Source organism: Anoplopoma fimbria, chromosome 13 (assembly GCF_027596085.1).
Source record: "Anoplopoma fimbria isolate UVic2021 breed Golden Eagle Sablefish chromosome 13, Afim_UVic_2022, whole genome shotgun sequence".
Taxonomy (NCBI): domain Eukaryota; kingdom Metazoa; phylum Chordata; class Actinopteri; order Perciformes; family Anoplopomatidae; genus Anoplopoma; species Anoplopoma fimbria.
In genome coordinates this window covers 61,477-88,669 of record NC_072461.1, presented here as the reverse complement: position 1 = coordinate 88,669, position 27,193 = coordinate 61,477, and the positions used below count along the sequence as shown (strand labels likewise).

The 27,193-nt window shown below is 38.7% G+C and overlaps 3 protein-coding genes across 7 annotated transcripts in view; 1 reads left to right on the top strand and 2 right to left on the bottom strand.

Moving 5' to 3' along the window:
• The window catches only part of bmp1a (bone morphogenetic protein 1a), a 30,096-nt gene extending 25,917 nt beyond the window's left edge, over window positions 1-4,179 (bottom strand). The window contains exon 1 of one of the 2 annotated variants that reach the window (XM_054610212.1): window positions 3,933-4,179. In XM_054610212.1, the coding sequence (XP_054466187.1) occupies window positions 3,933-4,077 (145 nt within the window). In that variant the 5' untranslated portion in view covers window positions 4,078-4,179. The remainder of the gene's footprint in view (window positions 1-3,932) is intronic. The other variant, XM_054610213.1, reaches the window with a different exon arrangement.
• Window positions 4,180-11,132: 6,953 nt separating this feature from the next.
• On the bottom strand, window positions 11,133-22,563 carry kansl3 (KAT8 regulatory NSL complex subunit 3). Of its 4 annotated transcripts, XM_054610922.1 has the most exons (21): window positions 22,380-22,563; window positions 21,459-21,527; window positions 20,894-21,168; window positions 20,603-20,773; window positions 20,385-20,475; window positions 19,538-19,723; window positions 19,286-19,414; window positions 19,051-19,167; window positions 18,858-18,956; window positions 17,958-18,029; window positions 17,756-17,830; window positions 17,480-17,637; window positions 17,301-17,364; window positions 16,977-17,165; window positions 16,162-16,318; window positions 15,723-15,800; window positions 15,212-15,391; window positions 14,703-14,790; window positions 14,356-14,483; window positions 13,745-13,851; window positions 11,133-11,996 (listed from the first exon to the last, which is right to left on the bottom strand). In XM_054610922.1, the coding sequence occupies exons 2-21, from the start codon at window positions 21,501-21,503 to the stop codon at window positions 11,763-11,765; spliced, it is 2,643 nt and encodes an 880-aa protein (XP_054466897.1). In that variant the 5' UTR covers window positions 21,504-21,527; window positions 22,380-22,563; the 3' UTR covers window positions 11,133-11,762. The 4 variants fall into 4 exon arrangements, with proteins under 4 accessions (XP_054466897.1, XP_054466898.1, XP_054466899.1 ...); XM_054610923.1 differs by lacking the exon at window positions 15,723-15,800; XM_054610924.1 differs by lacking the exon at window positions 21,459-21,527.
• A 1,143-nt stretch (window positions 22,564-23,706) lies between these two features.
• Window positions 23,707-25,006, top strand: LOC129101220 (beta-microseminoprotein-like). The gene is made up of 4 exons (XM_054610927.1): window positions 23,707-23,816; window positions 24,348-24,429; window positions 24,518-24,623; window positions 24,730-25,006. The coding sequence occupies exons 1-4, from the start codon at window positions 23,814-23,816 to the stop codon at window positions 24,857-24,859; spliced, it is 321 nt and encodes a 106-aa protein (XP_054466902.1). The 5' UTR covers window positions 23,707-23,813; the 3' UTR covers window positions 24,860-25,006.
• Window positions 25,007-27,193: the final 2,187 nt, after the last annotated feature.

The following is a 27,193-nucleotide window of genomic DNA, read 5'->3' as shown; positions in this document are numbered from 1 at the left end:
GTAATGACTCATCAGCTCGCAAGATATTCGTCTTTTTTTAAATTGTCAACTATACACAGCATCTAAACTCTGATTAATAATTCATCGCCACGCTGCAGGGATTTTCACCTTTAACAAAAACTTATTTTGACCGTCCAGACTTCATATTTGTGGATTAGGCAGCAGACTAACACATACTCATGGTGTGAGGAAAGAGCAGGTTTTTCTCAGAACAGATGTCCAAAGCAAAGTTTAAACGGGTCTGTGGGTTAACTAAATCTGGAAGAGTCTTCAACACGCAACACTTTCCATACATAATAGCTATCTATATTCAACACAGGTGGAGGGAACAGAAAAACAATTCTTCCAGGTGAACAGCAACGTAGTACCGCTGAATTATTGAGAAAAAAAAAAAACTGTGAATAATGAAGAAGTGACTGTTAAGCTGCTCATTATGGCAGTCTAATTGGGCATCATTCAAGCCATTTAAATGAGCTTTCCTAATCATTTGTTGTAATTTAGGCTCCGGACCCAGACTCGGCATTAATGTAATGCAAGATTAGTTATTACTTAGCTCTGACGACAAACATATTGTTCCAACTAATGCACCAAGATCGTGCCAATAGATTGGCTCCCTAATCACCTGAACCCTGCAGAGAGAGAAGTGGCAGGGGTCCTGTAATGTAAAAAAAAAAAAAAAAACACCCAGTGTGAGCTCGGCTATACAACCTGCATTCCATGATAAAAGAAAAGCATCTGCTTAAGTGTTGCTTAAAGGTTTGAGGGAGGGAGCTGGGTAACGAGGGTCATCTGTTTTGAGGAGCTGCCTTTTCTAGAGACTCTCATGAACAAATCCCAAAGAAACAAATAAAACCAAACTTTACAGTTTGGTGAAAGGAGGCAAATCACATAAAAACCTGATGAAAACAATCTGCAGGTCTGGGTCATGCTGGTGTTTATTTTTAGCATTAGATTTTTTTTTACATACAATCATCATATCCTAAATATATCATGCCACACGAGTGTAGTCTTATGCGTGGTTATAAAGTAGTGATCACAGAGGCTTTTAACTGAGTTACACTTGTCATCAAAAAATAGTCCAGCTGTCGTATTTCAAATGGCCAAATCAGATATCAAGTAGCGAGGGGAAAAACACAGGTCACAGAAACAAAATATTCAAAGGCGGAAAGCCCACAAGCTTGTGAATGGCCTGCACTCACCTCCCCTGATCTGGTGTGGCAGCGTGCGGCTGTCCTGCCCGCAACCTTCCACCCGTGCTTTCCCTTTGGCACGGGGTGAATGACCTACAGTCTGTGCTAAGTGTTTGAGCCAATCACAGGAGAGAGCTGGTGCCCAGATAGACCAGAAACCCACTTGCATAAAAAAGGACAAGAGAAGACGGGGGCGCTCAGGTTGCCCCGTCTGCAACAGAGTCTTCAAAGGTTCAACAACAGGACAGGACAGACACACAACGCAATCACAGGAGTCTTTGGTAGATTATAAATGAATTCATACCTACACATAAAACCAGTCACTGCCTTCATGATTCTCATTTCAGCAGAGCAGACAATCAGCGTGACTGTTTCTCATCCATTTTTCATTTTAAAAATGAGTGGATCTAATCTCGGGGGCTTGTTAGAGTCTTAAATGACTTCCTGGGCTGCTGCCAAATTCGGAGTTCTGCAAACTCGGGAATTTTCCACTGGTTAACTTCCTGAATAGATGGCATTACTTCAGTGTTATTGCACTGCTCGCTTCCATCAATGCACATTACTATTATGTCTGTTACAGTGATGAGTTATTTAATCTTTTGTAAATGTGAATATTTTTGAGGGATTCTCTTGGCATAGCTGAGGAGGAGTGGCTCACACACATTGTGACAAGAAATTAAGAACTTGCTATGCATTTTTAATAGTCCAAATAAATACATATATTGAATGATATGGCCTACGCTTGGTCAATAAGCCAACTCGCCAGCCATCACAAATTTACTGAATGTCACAACAATGTGTCATCGTATTTGTCCTGACTGCATTCACTTTGAAGAGGACAACAGGAAAACAAATTGGTAAAAATCCTGTCATCGAAGAAGAGTATTAACCAAGGACAGCCATTTAGAGGACAAGAAAGAAATGCACTCCTCACAGAACATTGCTGCATTTGACGCTGTAAGCACTTTCCTGGGCAGAAGCAGCAACATGACATAAAAATGCTGACCCGGAGGCCACAGAGAGCGATCAAATAGACTCAGTGTAGTGATGTGCCTGAAAAATCAGGAAACAAAAAAGAGGAAATCAATTATCCAAGAATTAAGATCTACTAGTATCAAGTTGACTTCTGTGAAAAATGTCTATTATCAACTGAGTGAGGAGCAGAAGGGAGCGCTGAGACATCTTGGACATTTCGCTGCTTTGTAGGAAGGAGAAAAGCAGGTGGGTGTTGGAAGAGCTGAGGACTTGGAGGGCTAAGAGAGTGGGAGTTTGTACTAGAAACCGTCTCCGTCAGGCGGTTGACCTGTCTGCAGACGTGCCCAGAGGAAACCATAAACACAACTGCACTCCAATAAATTGACCCTTAAAACTGGATTAATAATAACGATAACATCCTCACGAAAAAGACAAACGGAATGTCCCTGATGAGGCATTTCTTTGGAAACAAAGATAAGACGACCACTTGAAATACAAACACAGCATCATTGACTCTTGGTTCAGTGTAAAGGGGTCATCTAAACACCACTTCAATGTCCATTTAACCATATTAGTTGTGCAAAACAATCTGGTATGACCACTTGAATGACTTAAATTAAACATTGAAGCAAAAGGAAGGAACATCTTCCACTGACTTTATGGGACATATGCAGCTGGACCTTTGTCATTTTTAAGTAAAGCCACATTGCTCCTTAAGCACAATCTCACATGCCACTTATTCTTCTTCCCCTTAAGAGTAAGATGAAGAAAATAGTTGGTGGATTGACAATTACAATTGACAGCCACATCAGAAATTGTCAATTGCCAAATTGGAAAGCACTTCCAGGACTTTAGAGGTCATTTTGAGTGAAGCCAACTCTCTGTATCTGTAACCTGAATACTTTCACCAGATGGAAAACACAATCTGTTGAAACTCCCCCAAAGGGATTTGGCAAGACAGTGAGTTCACAGTACACACACACACACACACACACACACACACACACACACACACACACACACACACACACACACTACAATGACAAGTAAGATATGCTTTTGCCAGAAAATTGTAAAATAAATAAATAAATGCAGTTCTCACCATAGCACAACATATGCAGACATATTTGTACATTGAGCCATAAGACAGCAGAGAACAGACATCATTATGTGCATAATGTCTAAGCTCCACTGTACTTTCCTCTCTCTCCCCTCCTCCACTTTGTTTTAGTGGCCGTGTGAACAGCCGGTGGAGAAAAAAAAACACTATTTGTGCAGAGAAAAAAACAACCAGAAAGGGAGCAGAAGAAGTCTAAACACCAAAGTGGAGACAATATAACAGCACACCGCCTGTAGGAACTACTTTATCAAAAAGTAAAAAGTGCATTTGCTACAAACAGCAGGCTGTAACTTTTCACCAAGAAAGTAAAACTTTTCAAGTCTTTGAAATGTATTCAAACATCCTTTTTATTTGAATTCTTACAACCTTTGGAGCAACTCTGGCTGGGTTAAGTGTTTGCTTCAAATGCTTCAAATGTTTCAAACTGCAAAAACTATGTGACTCACAACAAAACCAATGCACACAATGTTCCCTCAAGCCTTCTAAAAACTACATCCACCACTGTCATCTCTCCACAAAACGCTTTTCTAGCCGACCCGAGCGAGCTCCGCAAAACAGATTCGTGGCATGTTTCTACCTCCACATCAAAGGTGAAGCGTCGCTTCTGGAGGAAGGAAAGAACCAGAAAGAACCAGGAGGAACCTCACCAGCTTTACAGGGATCCTTGTAGTCGATCTGCTCTGATGTGGCACCGGACTCCACATAGTAGCCTGGGTCGATCGCCTCCAAGCCGATCGCCAACACCACGCCGAGACAGGAGAGAAGACACAAACATCTCGCCGAGAGATCCATTATTGTGGTGAAACGGAGAAAGGCAGGGATGAAGGTGAAGGGAGAGAGAGGACAGAGAGAGAGAGAGACAGAAGAGTGAATGAGAGAAGGAGAGAGAGAGAAAATGGGAGGTTTTTTGGGGGAAACGAGATCCCTCTGAGGGCGGGCTTTAACCAGCCAGCCTCTCCAGTGATTCCTCTGATTCCTCTGATTCCTCTGAGTCCTCTCCTCCAGTGATTCCTCTCCTCCAGCAGAACCTAACCCGGCTCCACAGTCCATCCATGACATGAGCAGAAGACACGGACGAGCATGTGGTTCACTGTTAATTACAATAAGGATGATTGTTTATACTTAACCTTAATTCATAACTGAATTGACCAAAGTCAAGATAGCATATTTCTCTCCACAGGGCAACAGCTTGATTTATAGAGTCTCTAAAAGTTACATGTAGCTGTGCTTAATGACACATGTGAGCTTTGTTCATACCGTATATAAAGTTGTATAAACTCAAAGTCCCTCCTTCACTTTGGATGTTTCCTTTAACACAAACATTACGCACATGTGCGCGCTCCACTCCAGCTATCAGGCGCGCACACACACACGCACACACACGCACACACACACACACACACACACACGCACACACACATACACACACGCACATACGCACACACACACACGCACAAACAAACAGACAAACAAACAAACAAACAAACAGACAAACAAACAAACAAACAAACAAACAAACAGACAAACAAACAAACAGACAAACAAACAAACAAACAGACAAACAAACAGACAGACAAACAAACAGACAAACAAACAGACAAACAAACAAACAAACAAACAAACAGACAAACAAACAGACAAACAAACAGACAAACAAACAGACAAACAAACAAACAGACAAACAAACAAACAAACAAACAAACAAACAGACAAACAAACAAACAGACAAACAAACAGACAAACAAACAAACAAACAGACAAACACAGACAAACAGACAAACAGACAAACAAACAAAAACAAACAAAAACAAACAAACAAACAGACAAACAAACAGACAAACAGACAAACAAACAAACAAACAAACAAACAAACAGACAAACAGACAAACAAACAGACAAACAAACAAACAAACAAACAGACAAACAAACAACAAACAAACAGACAAACAAACAGACAGACAGACAAACAGACAAACAAACAGACAGACAGACAAACAAACAAACAAACAAACAGACAAACAAACAGACAGACAAACAGACAGACAGACAGACAGACAGACAGACTGAGCTTGACCTTTCCAGAAAAGGCTTTACTTGCATATAGATATAAGCATCCTCGAGCAGATTGAAGTGATTAGAGCGCCACCTGTTGGCGACTGATGGTACATTACACGAAGAGATTGTAAATCAAGGGTTTATAAAAGTATAGGCCTAAAAGGCAGGTGCACGTCATCATGATAGTATGAGTTTGTCAAATTCGTAGTTTCATTAATGTATCAATTGGAACGTAAAGACTTAAAGCCTTATATATAACGTTTAATAAATCATGTTTTTTTTCTATTGTTTTTCATCTTTTCATTTCTTTTGCAATTTCAGACCCTCCATACAAACATCTGTGTGTAAACAGATGCACATGCATATTGTAAAGTACGTGAACTATATATTACTATTTTATTGAGTATAGGCTTAATATGCACAGTTTTAGTTTAACGCAAAAAGAAAATACTGCGTATAACATTTTCTTCCAACTTGCAGAAGTATATTATTGGCATTGCACAGTATATGTTTAATGTTTAATCTACATAATTTTAGCTGAACAATATACCCATCAAAATGTATTCAGAAAGAAGAGAAATGAACCCATTTCCCTCTGATTCTTCTAAATTTATCACACTATAGCCAAGTTCTTGCGTTTAATTAGTGAAGATTACTTTACTAAGCTGTACATTTCTAGTCTCACTGGATTTCGCACCCATCAAACTTATTCTTGTAGAAAACGACAGAAATATTTTGAAGCCTGGATGTAGAGACCTCAGATGAATAGCTTGAATATCAACTGCTGCTTCTGCTGCTGCTGATGATGATGAGAGGCTATATGCCAGAAGCTCTGTTGATCTGTCTGACTGGCATCAGTTATCCAGTCCCTGCCTATTACACAAAATGTCTGGCTTATATAAGAGGGAGGAGACAAACTCGTCTCTTTATCTTATCTGACGGCTGCCTGTGTGTGGAATCTAAGACAGGATGTCAGCTGAGACAAGTGGGCTGTATTTATGCTGTTGCTGTAAACACGGCAGTATAACTAGCATGCATGAGAGCAAGTGCCTTCATTATATGTTGAATTAGAGGAGTTCCTAAGCTTGCTCAATACAAGTGTTGAATACACAGAAACAAATATTTAGATTTCGCAAACAGGGAACAAAGTTGAGTCTCTTCAGGGAATTCACTTTTTTTTCAATGTGGTTGTTTTAAACAAAAAGTCTATATACAGTCAAGTGTTGACACATTGCAGATGGGAAATATTGCCTTATACAGTAGTTTAGTGCAAACAAATGTAACACATACAGTTCATCGTAAATACTGACAGACATGACCTTTTATGTTATGCAGATTTTTGAGTGCATATTATTCAAAGTGAGATTTGCACTGAGGCTCAGTCAACTCCAGTCATCTTTGACAATCACATAATCATGACCACTACTGACATCTAATTAGCCTTGAAGTTTACTTCTCACCCTAACATATTTCAGGCCTACCATATGGTGAAGTTATTTTTCACGGTGAAAGAAAACGGCTACAGAAAAAGCAATTATTATGATGAAAGACTCTGATGGTGGAAATATAATTACTGTGATAAATAATATTGAAGCCACAGCTATCATTCAGATTTAGTTAGCTTACAAATATAGAAATATTTATAAATATCAAGTTGTGACATCAAAATGCTGCTAACAGAAATGACAAATGAGATGCAAATAAATCTATGACAAAGGACTTTTTCGTTTTAGTTGAGATATTTAATTAACATCAAGTCCTTTTGTAGGCTTACAGGGATATTATCACATTCTAGGTAGGTTGCATTTATCCTCAAATGATACAAATAATTTCCTCCCTTGAGGATAACATGTGATCACATTTTTTAACTGGCCGTCTGGATGTTAAAGGTGTAAGAAGAGAGCACAGACCGTAGCATGAAGACAACCATTGCAGTGTTAGTAAAGCGTTACCCATCTGCACATAGCGGTTAAGCAACGCAGAGGCTCAGCCACAGCCGACAGTGACTGCCTGGCCTTTTCCAACCATCTCCACTGGGGATCTCTCTGGAGGTTGTGAGGCAGGTGTTCTGCATGCTGTGGTGTGTATATCATTGCATGGAGGGGGCAGAGTCATCAGCAGGCTGCGGCTCCCAGATGCCTTTGGCACAGCATCAGCTTACATCAGGTGTATCAGCACACTTTCAATGCTGTAAAAGGGCACAGTGGAATTAATTGACTCACTGCAGAAAATATAATAAGCCTGCTGTATTAAAATTTTAAGGACAAACACATTTTTGACCTTTAATTCTTTGTCTAGAACTGACTGACAACATAAGTGTGCACACAGTATCTTCAGTAATGATGTGAATAATTTTAGAAGTGCAGCTCACTTTCATACAAAACCTCATTTTAGATGGATTAAGATAATACTTAGCTGAGGAAGTCATTCTCCTGTTGTCATGGCAGAGTTGTTATGTACCCTCCTAATACAATTGTACACCAATTATGGAAAAGAAAGTCTAAATATTACAAAGTTCTATAAAAGCAGCTCTTTGAATTAAGTAAAAGCTGTTGTCCCTACTTGACGCTTCTAGGCAGCTTCATTTCACACAATAAGAAACAATATCAGTGTGCCTTTAACGTAAAAACCTATTAATTCGCATTAACTGCTAGTTTGTGTGTAACTTAAAAAGCACATTAAGCTAAAAAAATATCATGATAACTACTTAATAATATATCTAATAAAAAAAATATATATAATAAAAATATATATATATATATATATATATATATATATATATATATATATACACACATATATATATATATATATATATATATATATATATACACACACAGCGGGTAAAATAAGTATTGAACACGTCACAATTTTTCTCAGTAAATATATTTCTAAAGGTGCTATTGACATGAAATGTTCACCAGATGTCGGTAACAACCCAAGTAATCCATACATACAAAGACAACCAAACAAATAAGTTCAGAAATTAAGTTAATAAAATGGAATGACACAGGGAAAAAGTATTGAACACGCTTACTGAAATGTATTTAATACTTGGTATAGAAGCGTTTGTTGGTAATGATATCTTCAAGACGCCTCCTGTATGGAGAAACTAGTCGCATGCATTGCTCAGGTGTGACTTTGGCCCATTCTTCCACAAAAACTTCAGATCTTGAAGGTTCCGTGGGCCTTTTCTATGAACTCTGATCTTTAGTTCTTTCCATAGAGTTTCTATTGGATTCAAGTCAGGTGATTGGCTGGGCCATTCTAGCAGCTTTATTTTCTTTCTCTGAAACCAATGGAGAGTTTCCTTGGCTGTGTGTTTGGGATCATTGTCTTGCTGAAATGTCCACCCTCGTTTCATCTTCATCATCCTGGTAGATGGCAGCAGATTTTTATCCTTCCTTCAATTATATGAAGTTTGCCAGTGCCGTATGCTGAAAAACAGCCCCACACCATGATGTTCCACCTCCAAACTTCACTGTTGGTCTGGTGTTTTTGGGGTGATGTGCAGTGCCATTTGACCTCCAAACATGGTGTGTATTATGGCAACCAAAGAGTTCAATTTTGGTCTCATCTGACCAGACTATATTCTCCCAGTATTTTACAGGCTTGTCTAATAATAATAATAATAATAATAATAATAATAATAATAATAATAATAACAACTTTATTTAGCACCTTTTAAAAACAAGGTTTACAAAGTGCTTTGACAGACCAGCCAGCATACGTGACAGTGCATATGTGACAGTGCATAAGAAACAAAATGAAATAACAAGTGACAATCAAATAAATAAATAAAATAAATAAAATAAATAAAATAAATAAAATAAATAAAATAAATAAAATAAATAAAATAAATAAAATAAATAAAATAATGAAATAAATAAAATCAAGTGATAATGGTAAAATATAGTAAACAAATATAAGATAAAATACCAAGACCAAATGAAAATGAACCAATAAAACGACGACATCACATAAAAGCCAATCTATAAAAATGTGTTTTAAGAAGTGATTTAAAAGAGATTACTGATTCTGAAGCCTTATCTCCTCCGGTAGGTCATTCCAAAGCCGAGGGGCCCTTATGGCAAAAGCACGGTCGCCTTTGGTTTTCAGTTTCGACTTTGGAACAACCAGAAGGGCCCCACCTGAGGATCTAAGGCTGCGAGCTGGCTCATACGGGGTCAACATTTCTCCTATGTATGTCGGGGCCAGACCCAGACGTGCTTTAAAAGTGATCAGCAAAATCTTAAAATCAATTCTAAAACGAACAGGGAGCCAGTGAAGAGAAGCCAGGATTGGGGTGATGTGATGTCGTCTGTTCTGAACCAGTTGGAGTCGAGAGAATAAATGTTGTGCAGCAAACTTTAAAAGAGCTTCAACATGCTTTTTCTTCAGCAATGGAGTCTTGCGTGGTGAGCGTGCATACAGGCCACGGCGGTTGATGCATTACTTATTGTTTTCTTTGAAACAATTGTACCTGCTAATTCCATGTTTTTCTGAAGCTTTCCACAAATGGTCCTTGGCTCTTCTGAAAATTATTTTCACTCCTCTGTCAGAAATCTTGCGAGGAGCACCTGGTCGGGGCCGGTTTATGGTGAAATGATGTTCTTTCCACTTCCGGATTATGGCCCCAACAGTGCTCACTGGAACATTCAGAAGTTTAGAAATCCTTCTGTAACCAGCCATCAGTATGTTCTGCAACAATAAGGTTGTGAAGGTCTTGGGAGAGCTCTTTGCTTTTACCCATCATGAGATGTTTCTTGTGTGACACCTTTTTATAGGCCATCAGTTGGGACTGAACCAGCTGATATTAATTTGCACTGACAAGGGACAGGATTGCTTTCTAATTACTGATAGATTTCAGCTGGTGTCTTGGCTTTCCATGCCTTTTTGCGTCTCCCTTTCTTCATGTGTTCAATACTTTTTCCCTGTGTCATTCCATTTTATTACACATAACTTCATTTCTGAACTTATTTGTTTGGTTGTCTTTGTATGTATGGATTACTTGGGTTGTTACCGACTTCTGGTGAACATTTCATGTCAATAGCACCTTTAGAAATATATTTACTGAGAAAAATGGTGACGTGTTCAATACTTATTTTACCCGCTGTATATAATATCTTCATTGCCATGGCATTGTGGTTGCCATGGCAATGAAGATATTCATAAGCCAAAAAGATTAATTGCCTTGGATTGTATGGATAACAACGTGGGCAGTGTGAAAGCAAAAAATATATAGTGCTGTCACATTAGAAATAATTTGTAATTAAACAAAGAACTTCAAGTAAAACAAGGCTAAATCTGGCTAAAGAAAGGGCCATTAGATGCTTAAAGGAGACAGACCTTGGGCTCAAGGTTGTGAGCCGTCGTCAAAACCTCACCAGCTTGGCTGAGAGATCCCTCTCTACTCGACTGTGCTCCTCTCAGGTTCACCGTTATCGAAGAGGGGGCTTTCTGCCCTACTGACACACAAACACAACTGCTCAGAACTAACAGCTAGACACGCTAACCCAAAAAATACACTACGAGGGAAAATGGACTTTTTACTTTGCCACCAAAAGTTGTCAAACATGTTTTGATGAAAGTCATCAGAACCAGCTCTTTGCTTTGTGGTCAGAAAATTAAAACAATAGCTAGTTGTTGGACAATGAACACAATGAAAGGTAAAAAGGTAAAAACAATTTAGGAGATTTAGTTAGGTGAGAGGGGTGCAGTACAGTGAAGTACAACTGAGTCACACTAAAAGAAAAAGACAACAAACAGGAGCAATGAAAACATGAGTTTGATTCCAGTCTTTATTGTAACAACAGGAACACAGTTGGGTAATGACATGTGCTAATGTTATTGCTTCTCAACACATCTCTGTAAGAGGTTAGCATTCAAACATATGGATATTATAAGGAGGTGATTTGATGTAAGGGTTTACAAAATGTTACTACATGAGGCAAACACAATCATGAAGTGACAAACAAAATCTGACATACAAAGCAGTCTGGGTTGAACTTTTAGGCATCATATTAAAGTTGGTCAACCATATACATACTGGTTTAACTTAATTCACAATTCTTCTGTATCAAATGGTTTCATACATTTAAACTTATTTTACATTTGCATCCACTTCTACTAAAACATTATGTGTCAAACATAAGCTGGGAGCTCAAACTTTAGACCTTATATTTCCCATATGGCTCTTTCTGAACATAAAAAACAAAACATGCCTCACGGCACTGATCTGCCCTCCGATACTGTGTATCTGCACTACTGACTATGCACACCTGATAACAGTCAGATTCTTCCAGGCAAACCATCTATGCACGCACATCAACAGAGCTGTCGTCTACCGCCGCAATCCTCCCTGGCCTACAGACGTCCTGAACTATCGTTTCCAAAACAAAGGATGAATGAACTCTGAGCATTCAACGTGGCCGTCGTGTTTTGGCAGTTCGGGACATACCAGCGGTCTGATTGGTGATGTGCGCCAAGCCGGGCAAGCTGCTGGCAAGCTTGGCCAGCCCCCCATTAGTGAGCAGCTGGTGGATGGCGGTGGTTTTGGCCACTCCTGTGGTGACCACAGGCAACGCCCGGAGCAGGGTGCTGCTGCTGGTACAGACGGAGCTCAGGACCTGACCCTGGGGCTTGCCACAGACCGCCTGAAGGTGGAGGAGAAGAAGAAGACAAACAAATAGTTTAAGGTCCTGTCTTATACAACAACAACAGACTTTGGATGAACTTCATATTTTACTCCAATTAGTAACCTCTTGTAACAGTCTGCACATGTTCCCATTGTATGTACATTCAGCTGTCATTTTATTAGGTACACAAAAAAAACAGAGCTGTGTTTCTTCTATTTAGTTAAAGCTGTGTTTCTTTCTATTTAGTTAACCAGTCATATTGATATAAATATAAATGTTTGGCCGCACCCAAAAATTGCCACGCTCATGTACACTTTGACCAATCAGAGCGAGGCTCCGATTCTCCGTTCTTATTGGCTGAGGGACTGTCCGGAAGCGTGGCAGGGAGAGGCCAGAGAGCACGCGACGGAATCTCAACGGCTGTTTTCGCCCACCCTAGCTTTAACCTATATTGATATAAATATAAATGTTTGAAACCACTCTCAGTAGAACAACACCATTCAACACGACCCTAAACTAAAATCCCCAAAATGAAGATAAATTGGAATCAACACCTGTTTAACTGAATATTAATTAATGAAGGTAGGATTTATTGCAGGGCTGGATATTCTTTATTTGTATACAATACCTGTTATTGTAAGACGTAAAAAAAATTAAACCCTCAGTTTAAATCTGTGTATCAATCAATAGATACATTTCCATTATTTGCAATAGGAGTGTTTCCTTTCCTTGAAAGTTTCCTGTAGGCTAATTTATAGTTCTTTAATCCACGTTGTTCATAACTGGACTTGTAAGAGCATTAACTTTATCTTCTAGCTACAGCACAATAACTTCAATAAACAATTTAAACAGACAAAAAAAGAAACCATTTAATTACTAGTCAACTAATATATGAAAGAAGCGAAAATATTAATCACAAGCCTTCTTGGTTAGAATACCTGTATTTTTTTCCTGACAAATGTACATTAAACCTGTATAATTAATTTTGTTCCAAAAAAATATGTTCATATCTGAGAACATGACAGGTGAAATAATAGTACACAGGCTTTACCAAGTTGGAAGGCCTCCTGCTGCAACTAGGTCCAAGTGTGGAACGACTTGGGATGAAATAACACTTTTAGATCACATCCCAGGTATGATTGTGCAGCTGTTTAACAATATACTCAAACAAATTACAAAGAATAAATGTCTGCGTATCTTTGTTTCAAAACCCAATCACCTTTTCTTCATGTAAAACAGAATATAGAAAGTTATCTTTCTTAAGCTAGTACCAACCAATTTCAAACAATAGTATCAAGATATCTGTATGGAGGTGTAGGTGGAGACAGTCCTCTGTAGCTCTGTATCAAACTAAATTCTCATTGGATTTAAAACCATACATTTACTGATTTAACTGTACATGATTCAAATATACCATTTCACTGTGAAATACTCACAGTGCAGAAGCTAAAGACGCTCTAACTTCCGTGTCACTGGGACTTTCACAGCATTTGTACGTGGTAATGCCCCATTGGCCAGTTTATTGGCAGGAGAAGAAACAATCATTCCAGCCTAATGCCTCGACTGGCACGGCTTTATTTTTATCTATTACTTCGATGAAAAAAACTAAAAGAAAACCAGTCTCTTTTTGCGTACCTTAAACAAAATTGTGCAACTTAACACTTTGGTTGTCAGTACAGTTTACATACTTCCTTGCAACTGGATTACAAACAAGCAAAAGTTCTATGTGGTCATTCAAACTTGAATGCAATGTAACCATGAGGTACCTGCGTGCTGCCTGTATTTGCTGCTGTGGCGGGCAAGCTAGGAGCTTTGGTGATGATCTCCTGAAGACTGAAACTTAGGCCTTGAAGTAGACTGCTGGCGGAAGGAGCTACACACAAACACAAAGACAATGAATAAATGGAGCTGAAATTTGGGAGAAATATTAACTCCTTTTACAAACTGCTCCCACCCAATTCCTTTGTGGGCCTAAACTAGATTGACAACACACACACACACACACACACACACACACACACACACACACACACACACACACACACACACACACACACACACACACACACACACACACACACACACACACACACACACACACACACACACACACACACACACACACACACACACAATAAGAAAGTCATTTCCATAGGGTAAGGTTCAGGACAGCGACAGACAGCGATGGCGCAAGAGTAATCAATGATGTTTGCTTGAATATGTTGTCCTCACACACTGTTCTCATTCAGTGTTCAAAACTGTAATCTCACTCTACAAAGTGGTTAGAACTGCACTGTGTGTTGAGGTTACTGTGCTGGGGTTAGCTGCACAGTTGAAAGTGCAAACAGGCGTGCAGGGCAGGACAGGACAGAGATACCTTGGGCAGTAGCCGGAGCTTGCGCAGCGACTGGTGTGGAGGACCCTGACACCATGCAAGGCTGCACGCTGCTGAATGAGCTGGAGCCTGGGGACAGGGCACCACATACCTCTGAGAGACTACCAGACCTGCAGTGACACACATAACCACCAATCTACTCAGGAGCTACCCCAGCAAGTGATGATTGGCCATCACTCAGCTCCCAGACTACACCTTTCATCAATCCCTCTGCACCAGACACACTTTGGTCCAAAAGGGTGGGAGTGTGGGCATGGGTGTAGGCATGTTAACGGGTTTAAGCACCCTATACTGAATGTGCCTGTGGGTACCAGGGTCGGCTGGCTTACCGCTGGCCTGTGAGAAGTCCAGAGAGCTCCTTGGCTCCAGCCACAGTCTGTCCCACTGTCACTGTTAAGGGCTTCCCAGAGACACCCACTGCATGGAAAAGAGATCATATCAGGATGGTTTGTTAGAGATACTTCATAGGCCTGCTATAGGAAAAGTCTGAAACAATTACCAAGCACATCTAGCTAATCATGCATGACAGGTACCATACTTTTTCAGTAATAAATGTTTTCTAAAATGACCATTTTACTTAAGCAATACTTTACACCCAACAAAAACATGTTTATCTAGCACTCTGTATGAAGGTGAGCTGCTAAAAAATCCTGTCCATCTACTACTGATTTTATCAATCCACAAAACAACAAGAAAAATAATCTGTTCACTCTGATCATACCAACTGAAAAACCCAAACGTTTTTTCAACGTTGAAAGAAAACAGAAGAAATCATGGAGAGTTTATATCAAACAAATACTTATAGTTTCATGTGTAATAAGGAAACCAGGTTTTGTACCTTCCTGTGCAGCAGGGCTGATGGTGCCCCCTGCTGACTCGCTTTGGGAAACAATGGTGACCTTGATCTTGGCTCTCTTGGCAGCCTTGCTTGGCGTGGGACTGGGCGCCTGCCTTCTCTTGCCATGGGGCCTCAGTTCATCTCTGTCCAGGCCCTCCATCTGATCACTGGTCACTGGCACTGCACCACACAAACCAACACAGACACAGATAATGAGCAGACTGCTGTGGGGACTTTAACCTGGGCTGTTTTATCCTTTCTTAACCCCACCACTAATATCAAATTTTGCAGGTCTGTCACATAAACCTGCTTTGGAAAAATGTTCAGCAATATAAAATAAACTACGCCGAGTTTAAGAAATGTAGAAATTCAAAGCATGACATTGGGTGTTTAGTGAAGAGCCGGTGCAATATTTCAATGTAACATTCATATACCATTAGGGCAATGGAAACCAGGAAAGGAGTGAAAAGACACAGCGGAAAGAGAGAGAGGAAAAGGGATAGACACTTACCAAAAATACAAGGAGGGGTGCCAGGAGGAAGATTTTTCCTCACAAGCATGTTTTGTTTCATAAAAGCAGCAAACTGAGCTGGAACGAAGGAAGGAAAAAAAGTCGGAAAAGAAAGTTGTAGGAAGAGAAGAGACAGAGGATGAAAGGAGAGTATTTCAGTCACGTTCTATCTTGCCCTATCAGATGCTGTCATGTGACAATCTCTCAAAGATTTAATTGCAATCATTTTAACATCTCACAAACAACCCTGTCTGCTCTGCTCGCAGAAAATTCAGCAGAAGTTTAGGTGAATGACTCGTTATAACAAGTTCAAATGAACAAGTGGAGCGAGATTGTGATCTGTTTATGGACAGGTGCTAAGGATTGCTGTGCACCTAAACATGACTGTGTACCGTGCGTTTTTCAATGCATCCTAAATTGAGTGTGGTGGTGAGCTAACCTTGAGCCTGCTTAGGAGTGAGTACTGTGCCAGAGCGTTGCATGTGTGTCTTGAGGAGCTGCGTGGCTGTGATCAGACTGGACTTCTGTGCTGGAGAGAGACCAGACGTCTTAGGTTTGGGACTTGAAGTGGGACTGCTACAGACGCTAGACAGATCCTGAGAACACAGTGAAGAGAAGGGGACACCTGATGAGTCATGATTCATTAGTGTAAGTCATTGAACATATAAAGCTATTGCTTTATATATTCATTAGAAACTTAACTTTAATTGAAAATGCAGCCAGCTCAAACAACGTACGTTTATTAGAGCTTCTCCCAAATGCAGTCTACAAAATGCTATATATATAATTTTAAACAAAGAAAAAAGAATATAGTACATATTCCTTAAATTCGGTAACTCAAGTTAGTGGATGAAGTAAAAACCTGGGAAAAAAAAAAAACAACAGCAAATGCACCAACTCAGCAGTCATTTTGTTCCACACAAGAAAGAATGTGAGAAGACATCACTTTCTTTTGATGAAGACCCAATGACTTTCTATCATTTCTCTTATTTCTGATAATTTTTTCATGACTGGACAGCTAGTCTAAAATGTTCAGAATTTTTGGGGATACAAAGCAAACCAAGCAATCATTAGACGTGATGCAACTCTATTTCATTTATATTCCAAGAAGAACTAGAAATATTAACAATAATATCTAAGGTATTATTATAGTAAATCAATAATCAGACGCAGACCTAGTGGTTCCAATAAAGGTTTAAGTGACACTTCTAAAGATTTGAAAAATGTTGGAAATTGCGGCACCTGTTAACTGACCTCTGAACCTGAAGGTGAGATGGGAACTCTAAGTGCAGGGGAGGAAGGTCGTCCTCTCTCCATGTCAAAGGGAAGCTCCCGCCGAGGCCTTTTCTTCTTCTCTGTGTCCAGGTCCCTCATCTCCCCGGAGCCATGGCTGTGGCCCTCCGCCCTTGTGAGGACGCCTGACAAGAAGTCTGCTATCTCATCCTGCAGATCAGGTCATTAAAGAAGAAAAACACTTTGATTATCAACATCATAGCCATTTTTTTTTTTCTTTGCAGAGGATGTGAAAGTCTCCAGACTAACGTTGTAAATTGAACATTTCCAGTTACAAGGACCAACCTGAACGCAGCGATCCACCATGGTCTGCGTAAGTCCCTCTGATTTCATCTTTGTGGAGTTGATTCTGTGGAGGAAGAAAATGTTGTGATACTACCAATACTAAAATCCTTATACTAAGCTAGAGAGAATATAATGTTATTTCCTCCTTGTTAAAACGCCAGTCCAAGGTTGTGACTGACCTGAGGTTGTCGTCTGATCCTCCCACCACCACCATACTGTTGTCTGCCCTCAGCTTCTCTCTGAACTCCTCCATGCCCTCTATGCTACACTGCAAAGCATTCTGGCCGACCACAAACAACACTGGGGTCTTCATGTCCAGCAGCGGGTCATCCACATCCTGCAAACCAGTAGCACATTAACATTCATTACAACTACTGACTTGAAGCTAAAGGTCAGTTTTTCTTAGTAGAAACTGATGAGTGAAAATGAATGGAAGATACTGTCTAAGGTCTTACCCCTCTTGGCCCGTTGCCTGTTAGCAGGGGGAAGCCGAGACACACTACAGCGGTCAGATACTCCATAAGAGATACCTGTAAGGAATGAGGCTTTAATGAGCTAAAGACACTTTAAAGACAGAAAAAAAAAGAAGCATTTTTTACGGGTTTAAATCCCTTAGCCTCACATTAGAACACAACGATACGTTATAATAAGTCTTACGTGACAGGCAATGAGAGCACCAGCGTTCCAGCCAACCAGGATAATTGGTTTGTGGGGGAAGTGACTGTGAACCTGGTGGTTAAATTTATGACATATTACAGCTGCAGACACATATCTTACAAAATCAAACATAAAACATAACACAATCTATATTCTAAAATTTTGAATATAGATTGCGTTATGTTTTATGTTTGTCAGCCTTTTCCAACATGAAGAATATTAAGTCCAAATACCGTTTCACCATGACTGATGATCATTTGGAAGTCTGCTTGAGGCTGGCTACCAGCAGCTACTATGCAACCCTGGCTGATTCCATTCAGTGCAAGTCATCAGAGTAAGGTAATGACCAAAAATGTACAGAATTGTATTGTGCCATAAGGGTTCAAGCAGTTATGCAAGGTACGCCAACATATATTGGAAATATAAAGTATACTCAGTATATATATAAATAAATAGATATTTAGCATTTTTAATATAGGTAGATCATTTTGACTTGGTCATTTTAAAAGTAGCTCGCAAGCCGAAAAAGTGTGGGCACCCCTGTTCTAAATGGATCTATTTTTTTCCATTTGCCTTCACAGACAAGATCACTGAATCACTGAAGTGTTAAGAGAAACAGCTGAGACAAGATAATTATAATCGTCTAGTAGGTCAGTTTTTGTTCAATTTGCATATACTGAGAATTGCCAGTAAATAATGCACAACAAAATAAAAACAATACTGTGCAGGGGATAAAAAAACATAGAACAGACCGAGTATGTTTTGCTAATCGTGCTGTCTTTCATGCAATGAATGCCATAGTAAATATGCACATTAAAAACAAATCAACAAAACAAACAACATCACCATCACAGTGCAACTACAGTAACAGAAGTAGCAAATAAAAACATATCATCCTACCTCCATGACCTTGGCTCTGACGGTGCCCAACATGTGCTCTAAGCACTGTGTGATGCCAATATTGGCTCCGCTGTTCACGTGACTGTGCACTGGAATGACCTGATATTGAAAAAGCTATTTTAGGCACTTTTCTGAGAATATCAAAAGCCAAATTTCTGATAACGTATAGATTTAATTGAATGAGACTTATGACCTTTCCCAAACAAGAGAGTTGCGACTGCCAGAATCTCATTCGCCGTGAGGTAGAGAGGGCAGGATTGGTCGGGCTTGATGGTGCAATTAGGATGAGTGGCGATCCAGGAAGCTTGCTCTGAAACATGTAAGAAAACAGACAGGGATCTGGTCTTTAACTGTTACAGATCACAAAGAATAAAAGTACAAAATTAAATTGTATAACAATGCTTTTTATTACAATGGTTAAGTGTTACCGGTTTGTTTTGAGACAGGACTCCAACAGCTGGGTCCCAGGGCCGTTTCAACAGCAGTGACAGGGCCTCTGCACTCGGAGTGCCAGTCTTTGCTGTTGTCAGCAACATTCTGTCAATCAGCAACGGCAACTTCCAAGACACAAAGAGGAATAGCGATGAATCAAGAATCCCAGACCTTGCAAATACTGCTGCAGACATCTGACAGTAAATAAAGACCAATTCTTACACTTAATAAAATAACACACATCATACCTTGCTTTTGAGAGTCTGCAGCACATCCAGGTAAGCAGCAAGCATAGCGAGGCTCAGGGATTCAATCATGGTAGTGTGTAACCACTGCGTCAGTTTGGTGTCCCAGTTCACACTGGCTAATGCATGCCGCACTTTCCTGGCACACTTGTCCACAGCTATTCTCCGCAAGATTGGCTCATTGGAAGCCTTAGAAAAACAAGATCACACAAGAGACAACAATGGCAATTTACAAATGGCCTTAGTCACACATATCACCTCACAGATGACGCTATACCTTGACTTCAAAAATACTAAACTCAAAATAACCGTGCAGGTTCCTTTTAAACGATGATACATGCTGGACTCCATATGCTCATAAATAAATTAATAGTTAAAAATAACTATATGCATCAAAACGCTGACAGTGTTTTCATAATATTTCCAAATTATTATCGATCTTCCTTTTTACTTGAGGATCTGTAACAAGTACAAACCCTGAGTCTAGTCACTAAAACCTAGTGCTTTTAGTGTCCAAAACAAACTACAGTGGTTTGGACATTTTTTTCTCTGGCAAATATACGTTACTCCCAAAAGGTACATTATTTTGCAACAGCCTTCGAGATATGGTTGCATTGAATTTTAGGGTGTATGATGGATGAACAATTTTTTTAACTCTATAGTTTAGTAGTCTATAGAATCCAAACATTCATTGACGCACAGTGTATATTTTGTTAAACAGTGCCTCTGTTATCAAACAAGTGGGAAAGCAAACACACTGTTGATTTCAGAGAGCAATAACCGTCACAAATGTTGCTGTCAGTATCTCTAATTTAACACTCTTGATTTAGATAACATTTTCATTACTTACATTTTCATTGGCCAGGCGGGCTAGTCTTTCAGCTTGTAGAGCTTTAAGGACTTTATTGAACAGTTTGTTCTGGGCCACTGACCATCCAGTCCTGAAACAAAATAATAATTAAGTCAAAAATATGCACTGTAACTTATATACTTTCCACATCATCTCGATAAACACAAGTGTGAAGTAGATAATTAATGAACAGTGAAAGGCTCAAGATGTTTGATTACTTGTTTACATGTTCCTCCCAGTCATCGGGGGGTGGAGGGCTCTCAGCAACCGTGCGAGCAAACAAAACGTGGCGCTCACACTCCTTCATCACACTTAGAGCTTTCTGGTTATCATACAGAGGAACGGGTGTTGGGGTGACGGTCTCCACATCTAACAGAGAGTCCGAGTCTCTGCAGACAAAAAGAAAAGAATATCAAGTTACTGCAAGGCAGACAATAGCAAAGTGATCAAACCGATCCCTAGGGGATTAATTTCAGATACAAATTATGGATAGGAGTTTTTTGACTTACGACGGGGCTTCAGGCTGGCGACGAGGCGTAACAAACAGTGTCCTTGTGGGCCGGGCACTGCTGGCATCTGGGTGGGCATTCCATGGTTTGGCATAGCTGTGGTCCAGAAACACCAAATCCAACTCTCTTTCGTGAGCTGACAGCTGGAAAAGCAAGGATGTTCCCATCTTCCGTGCAGATATCTGGAAATCCCTATCCCCACCACGATGCATCATCTTCCTGGGCCCCAAAGGGCCCCGGGAAGGGCCCAACAACTTGCGTGGATTCAGACCGAACTGGCAAAGAGGAGTCAAAATGTATTACTTGAAATAGGCTGAGAAAATAATTCCTTTTACTGCCTTTTCACAGGGAACTTAACATATGAAATGAGCAGCTCTACAAACAGCAATAGTAATGTTGAACATAATCAGGTTCAGAAAAGTTATGGGGCAGCAATTTATAACCAATTGGTTATTTACATAACTTGTTCAAGCTTCTTAATTATATGCTGGTTAACTAAGGGACTACTATGGTATTTTGCATATATTCTGGTTTTGACATACAACAAGACAATTGATGTTGTTACCTTGGACTCTGGAAAAGCGATTTTCATTCTTCCATCATGCATCATTTAACGTTATACACTAAACGAAGACTAGAAGAAATAACCCCAAGATGAACTAACTTAAAACACAAGGTGACGTTCAAACATGCCTCTTTGTCCCCGGAGAGCACCACCTACCACTACAGCAATGACAAGGATCTCATATATATATATATATATATATATATATACCCACCACTACAGAAATGATATATATATATATATATATATATATATATATATATATATATATATATATATATAACCCTAACTACAGCAATGACAATGATCTATATATATATATATATATATATATATATATAACCCTAACTACAGCAATGACAAGGATCTCATATATATATATATATAATAACCCAACTACAGCAATAACACGTATCTCATATATATATATATATATATAACCCTAATACAGCAATAATGTATCTCATATATATATATATATATATAATATAACCCTAACTACAGCAACAACACGTATCTCACATATGAGCTGTTCTGGGTTAACCCTTCCCTTTAACACACCTTAACGTGGCTGTAGGTCAGTATTCAACATGTACTGTAATGTAATGTAATGTAATCTCTCGCTGTGTGAATGTAATGTAATGTGATGTAATGTAATGTAATGTAATGTAATGTAATGTAATGTAATGTAATGTAATGAAGGGACTACGACTACTACACGTGTACACCTTAACGTAGCTGTAGGTCAGTATTCAACATGTAATGTAATGTAATGTAATCTCTCGCTGTGTGAATGTAATGTAATGTAATGTAATGTAATGAAGGGACTACGACTACTACACGGGCTGGCCTGGCATGCTAACGTTAGCATAGCAAGCTAAAAGCTACACAAACGGCGCTATCGCTGTGTCTGCTGCTCACCTTTAAGCTCTATTATTCCATGTTTGTCGAGACGGTTTAACTTCTCATTTTGAGCCAAATCAGACAAAAGAAATACGTATTTGTTTGTTTATTCTAGGGGTTATTTTAAACCCCGAATATCCAGTGCGCAAAAGCCTCACTTCCTTTTGTTGTGCGATTTGTTGCCATGTTACGCTCCATAACCCTCCTTTCCAGGGCTTCAAAAGCAGTAGGACATTCAGGGCCACATTTCAAGAAAACTGGCAACCCCGTTTGTGGCGCGTCAGTGACTGACGCAAAACATGGACAGGATCACAGGATCACAGGGTCGGAGTCTGGTTTATTTACTGCCTTTACAAAAGTACTCCATGTTAATTAATAACAATATGAACCTAATGCCTTTCTGTTTTAACGCATGATTTAAATGCCATTTTCTACTTTCCTTAAGTGGTTAGACATACTTGAGGTAGTTAGGTATAATCTAGCCCCAGTTAATATTTTGAGAAAATAAATAAAAAGTCGGATGGAGAATGAAATATCACTTCAGGACACTGAGATAATATCTGTTATCCTAGGTTAACCTACCATAATGTCCAAATGGCACAAAAAGATTTTGACTATTTCACTCCAAAAAGTCATGTAAAAATAGAAATTCAATTCATTTTCATATCACAAGATTGCCTCAGAGGCTTTATAATCTGCATTTATAGATCCTAGCATTGGAATAGGACAAAACCCTTCAACGAAGAAAAACAAGGTTTGGAAAGCTCGGAGGGATTAACTGAGGAGAAATCCCCAGCATGAGCAGAAGAGCAATATATTTCATGTTTATAGAATGAACATAATACAATTATAACATAGTCAATCCATATGACAGAAATGATATATATATATATATATATATATATATATATATATATATATATATATATATATATATATATATATATATATATATATATATATATAATGACAGTAGTAATAGCACCAGTAGCACTACTAATAGCAGAAATAACTATAGAAATAATATTACTTCTAATAATAGTAGCAGCAGTGGATGCAATAAAATGATAATAAAAATAAAAATAAGTAATAGTAATGATAATAACAATAATAATATTAAAATAACTAATGATAATAACTAATAATAGTAATACATGACTAGACTCCAAACTATGTTTATGTGTCTCAAATCTTAAAGTTAACCTGAGCTATTTAAAAAAAGACTTTTACATTGTATGTTCTAGTATTTTTATTTGTTGTGTTTAACCCATACAAACTGTAGTGACCTCTTCCAGTAAACTGCCCATTCCTCCCCTGTGCCTTATTTAATTCCAAAGGTCCATGCAGACACACTGTTTAAAAGACAGAGCTCTTCGTTAAAGGGGTAGTTGCCTACATCTTCTCTTAACACAATTCAAGCCTGACTTTTCAAATTCAAGTTTGACTGCCACTATGGTGAGTTTAAAATTGTTAAGTTGTGAAATTGTTTGTTGGCACAGCTATTTTGTGTTTGAAAGGATAAAGTAATGTAAATCATGTAGAAGAAGATAGATGTTAAATGTGAGGTTTGCTAGTGAATAAAGTGTCTAAGTATCAGTTTTGACTCGTTATATGGCAAGGACCTCAAGTCATGATTATCAAAATGGCAGCACTTTACAACAACAGAAATAAGCTCTGTGGCAAACACAAACTTATGATACTTTCACATTTTGTTCACCAAGATAATCTTAACAAATGACCAACACTTTTATGCTTTTTGAATGTGAATGAAATTGCCAGACAAAAAATGAAAATAGCTTAAGCTTATGTTAACCACATACCTTAATTTAGGCATCAAACAAAAAACCCATCGACTTCTAGAAGTAAGAACGTGAAGTGCAGGTTTTAGGGCTCATTCCTGCACCTCTCTATACATATCTGACCGGAATCAGTATGCTGAGATCAAATGTTAAAACTGAGATGTTTGTTTCCATTCTTTCCATGAAGAAATATTTGGCTCTGGCATTGTTGCTATGTGCTCTGGCGTCACTGTCAAACGCTCAATGCTACAGGAAACCAATGACACCAGGTAAAAGGGAGCAAAAAAACACCTGCATACAGTATATTTATGGTAAATGCACATATGCATATTTACCACTCATTCTTTCCACCCACAGGCCTCACCCATTGTCAGGACGATGTGGATAAGACATGGCATGAAATGGGATCTTCTTGGAGAAACAGTAAATGTATGGACTGTGACTGTGATGGGTGTTGCGCTGGGTGAGTACACAGATCACATTTTTTAGATTTTTAAATGGTTAAAAATTCTATCAAATCTAGACTTACATATTCTACTGTTTACTGTGTGTTTGCTGTGTATTTGCAGGTATTCAACCCCCAGGAGCTTCCCTGATGACTGTGTGTCAGTGTTTGACTCGCAGGCTTGTCAATACATAGTGCACAAGAGAGACGACCCAACCGTACATTGTCAAATTTTTGGATCTGTAGGGAAGTGATGGAGTGGTCTGAAGGTCTGAAGTATGGCATGCAGATGTGATCCCTCACTGGCTTCTCACCAGGAAACGTGTCTTGTGTGTTGAACCACACGACCAAGCAGGAAGCATAGCTGCCAGAAATAAAAATAAAAATGAATAAATAAATCACACATTTGTCATTATTTGATTTATTATTTATTTTTGTATAAGAAAGAAATTTATTAGTAAATCGGAAAACACAAACCTTGTTCAGGGGGCACACCACTGATTTTAAACAGTTTAAATAATTTACCTCCCACAAGAAGTAAAACTCAGGACGTGCAAACAGTTGTATAATGTCTTCTGTGGCTTTGGAGGAAGCTCTCCAGAGTTTGAAAAAATAACCCTGATGATGTTATTAGAGTATTCTCTGATTGGGCTTGAGACCTGCATTGTTTAACTTGAGTTGTGGGGTTTAAAATATTTTGGCATATAGGAGGCTGGGCTGTCTCACAAAAGACACTATTCAGCTGCATTATGGGAAATGTAAGATCAAGTGTTTTTGGAGCTAGACTCATACTCGAGACCCAAAGTCAATAATCCAGGCCTCTTCGATTTTGTCCATTAAGTTTTTAATTTGCCTCTTCTGATTCCCCCATCTTTGTGAAAGTCCAATCAAGAAATTTGGGAGTACCCCTATAACTTGATTAGAATCTGTCCTTTATTTTTGTAAGTCCAGAGCTGATAAGAATTTAGAAGATGTTTCAAATTGCAGTTAAGTAAAGCAAACACTGATTTAACTTTATTTAAAAAATAATGAAAACAGAAAGTAGGACGAAGTATGAAATGTCACTGCAGGTCATGTGATGCTTAAATCTGTTGTCCCAGTTTAGTCTGCCAGCATGTCCTTTGGCACCAAAATATTCAGACATTTTCACTCCAAAAAAGTCATGTTAAAAAAGATATGAATAGGAGGAATTCACTTTTTTTCAAATCTGAACTATTTTTTAAAATTGGTTTGCCGTATGTTCTATATTTTATAAGTTGTTGTATTAAGCAAATACAAACAGTTTAGTGACCTCTTCCAGTAAAAGGACCACCTCACCCCCTTATTTAATTCCAAAGGTCCCTGCAGGCACACTGTTAAAAAGACAGAGCCCTTCGTTAAAAGCGCAGTTCCATTCATTTTAACTTCTTACCTAAACACAACTCAAACTAACTGTATGGTGAGGTTTTCTAGTTATAAAAAATGCTAATAATTAGTTTTGACTCATTATATGGCATGTATGAGAGAGCGTCTATGTTCCTTCAGATCAGTACCTCCAGCGGTGCAATTGGTTCAACCATCCATTATTCTGAAACCTCAAAAAATTTCTCATTGGACAGAAAGCCCATTTGTCCGAAAGCCAGTTATCCTGAACACAAATGCCTAGTGTTCAAAAAACATGACTTCAAGATGAAATTTGTAGGAAGATAAGAAAGAAAAAGATTCTCATTGGATGACATATGACTGAAAGCCATGTGCATGAGACATGGCATGCTGTAGCAGAACACAATATAACAGTTTATAAATACTTTGAAAAATTGTAAATTACTACAGTATCTACATATAACTGTTTATTTTAAGGAATTCAAGCCCCATGCGTTGCCTTGACCACTGCCTGAAAGTGTTTGATCCGGAGGCTTGTGAATACATAGTGCACAAGAAGGACGAAACATCTGTACTATGTCCAGTTTATGTTGGGGCAAAGAAGTGATGGCTTCTCATTGAGATTGAATTGTTACAGACATATTAATAACATTAAAGATGCACTTATTCTTTTATACCTTCTTTTCATATATGTAATAATTTTACATGTAGGCATGACTCATTGTTGGATTCACTGGATATGACCCGGCCCCCTGTAGAATCTTCACACACACTGCTGTGTAGACTGAACCTGCAGTGAATATTGCTTTTCATAAATACACAAATTAGTCATATATAGGAAGAAAAAAATACTTTTACATTACATTTATTTAGCCGACACTTTTATCCAAATCCACATACAATAAATGCATTCAACCATGCCAACTCCAAAAAGTGCAAGAATCATGCAAGTATATCAACTTAAAATAGGAGGTAAAGAAAGAGGTTTCAGGTATTTTACCCCATGCAGGATCATATCCCGGCTACTCTGTGTCTATTTTTGCCATAGAAGAGTGTTGATATGATGTCCACAAAAAGAAGACCCCTCTGATTATAGAGGACAAGGGAAGTCATATTGTTTCAAATATATCCTGCTACTCTCAACGGTTTTCTGTGTGCATTCTCAGAATTAGAAAGGGTTGATTCATACTCACATTTGTTATTTACCAGTACTTTTTTCTTGCACA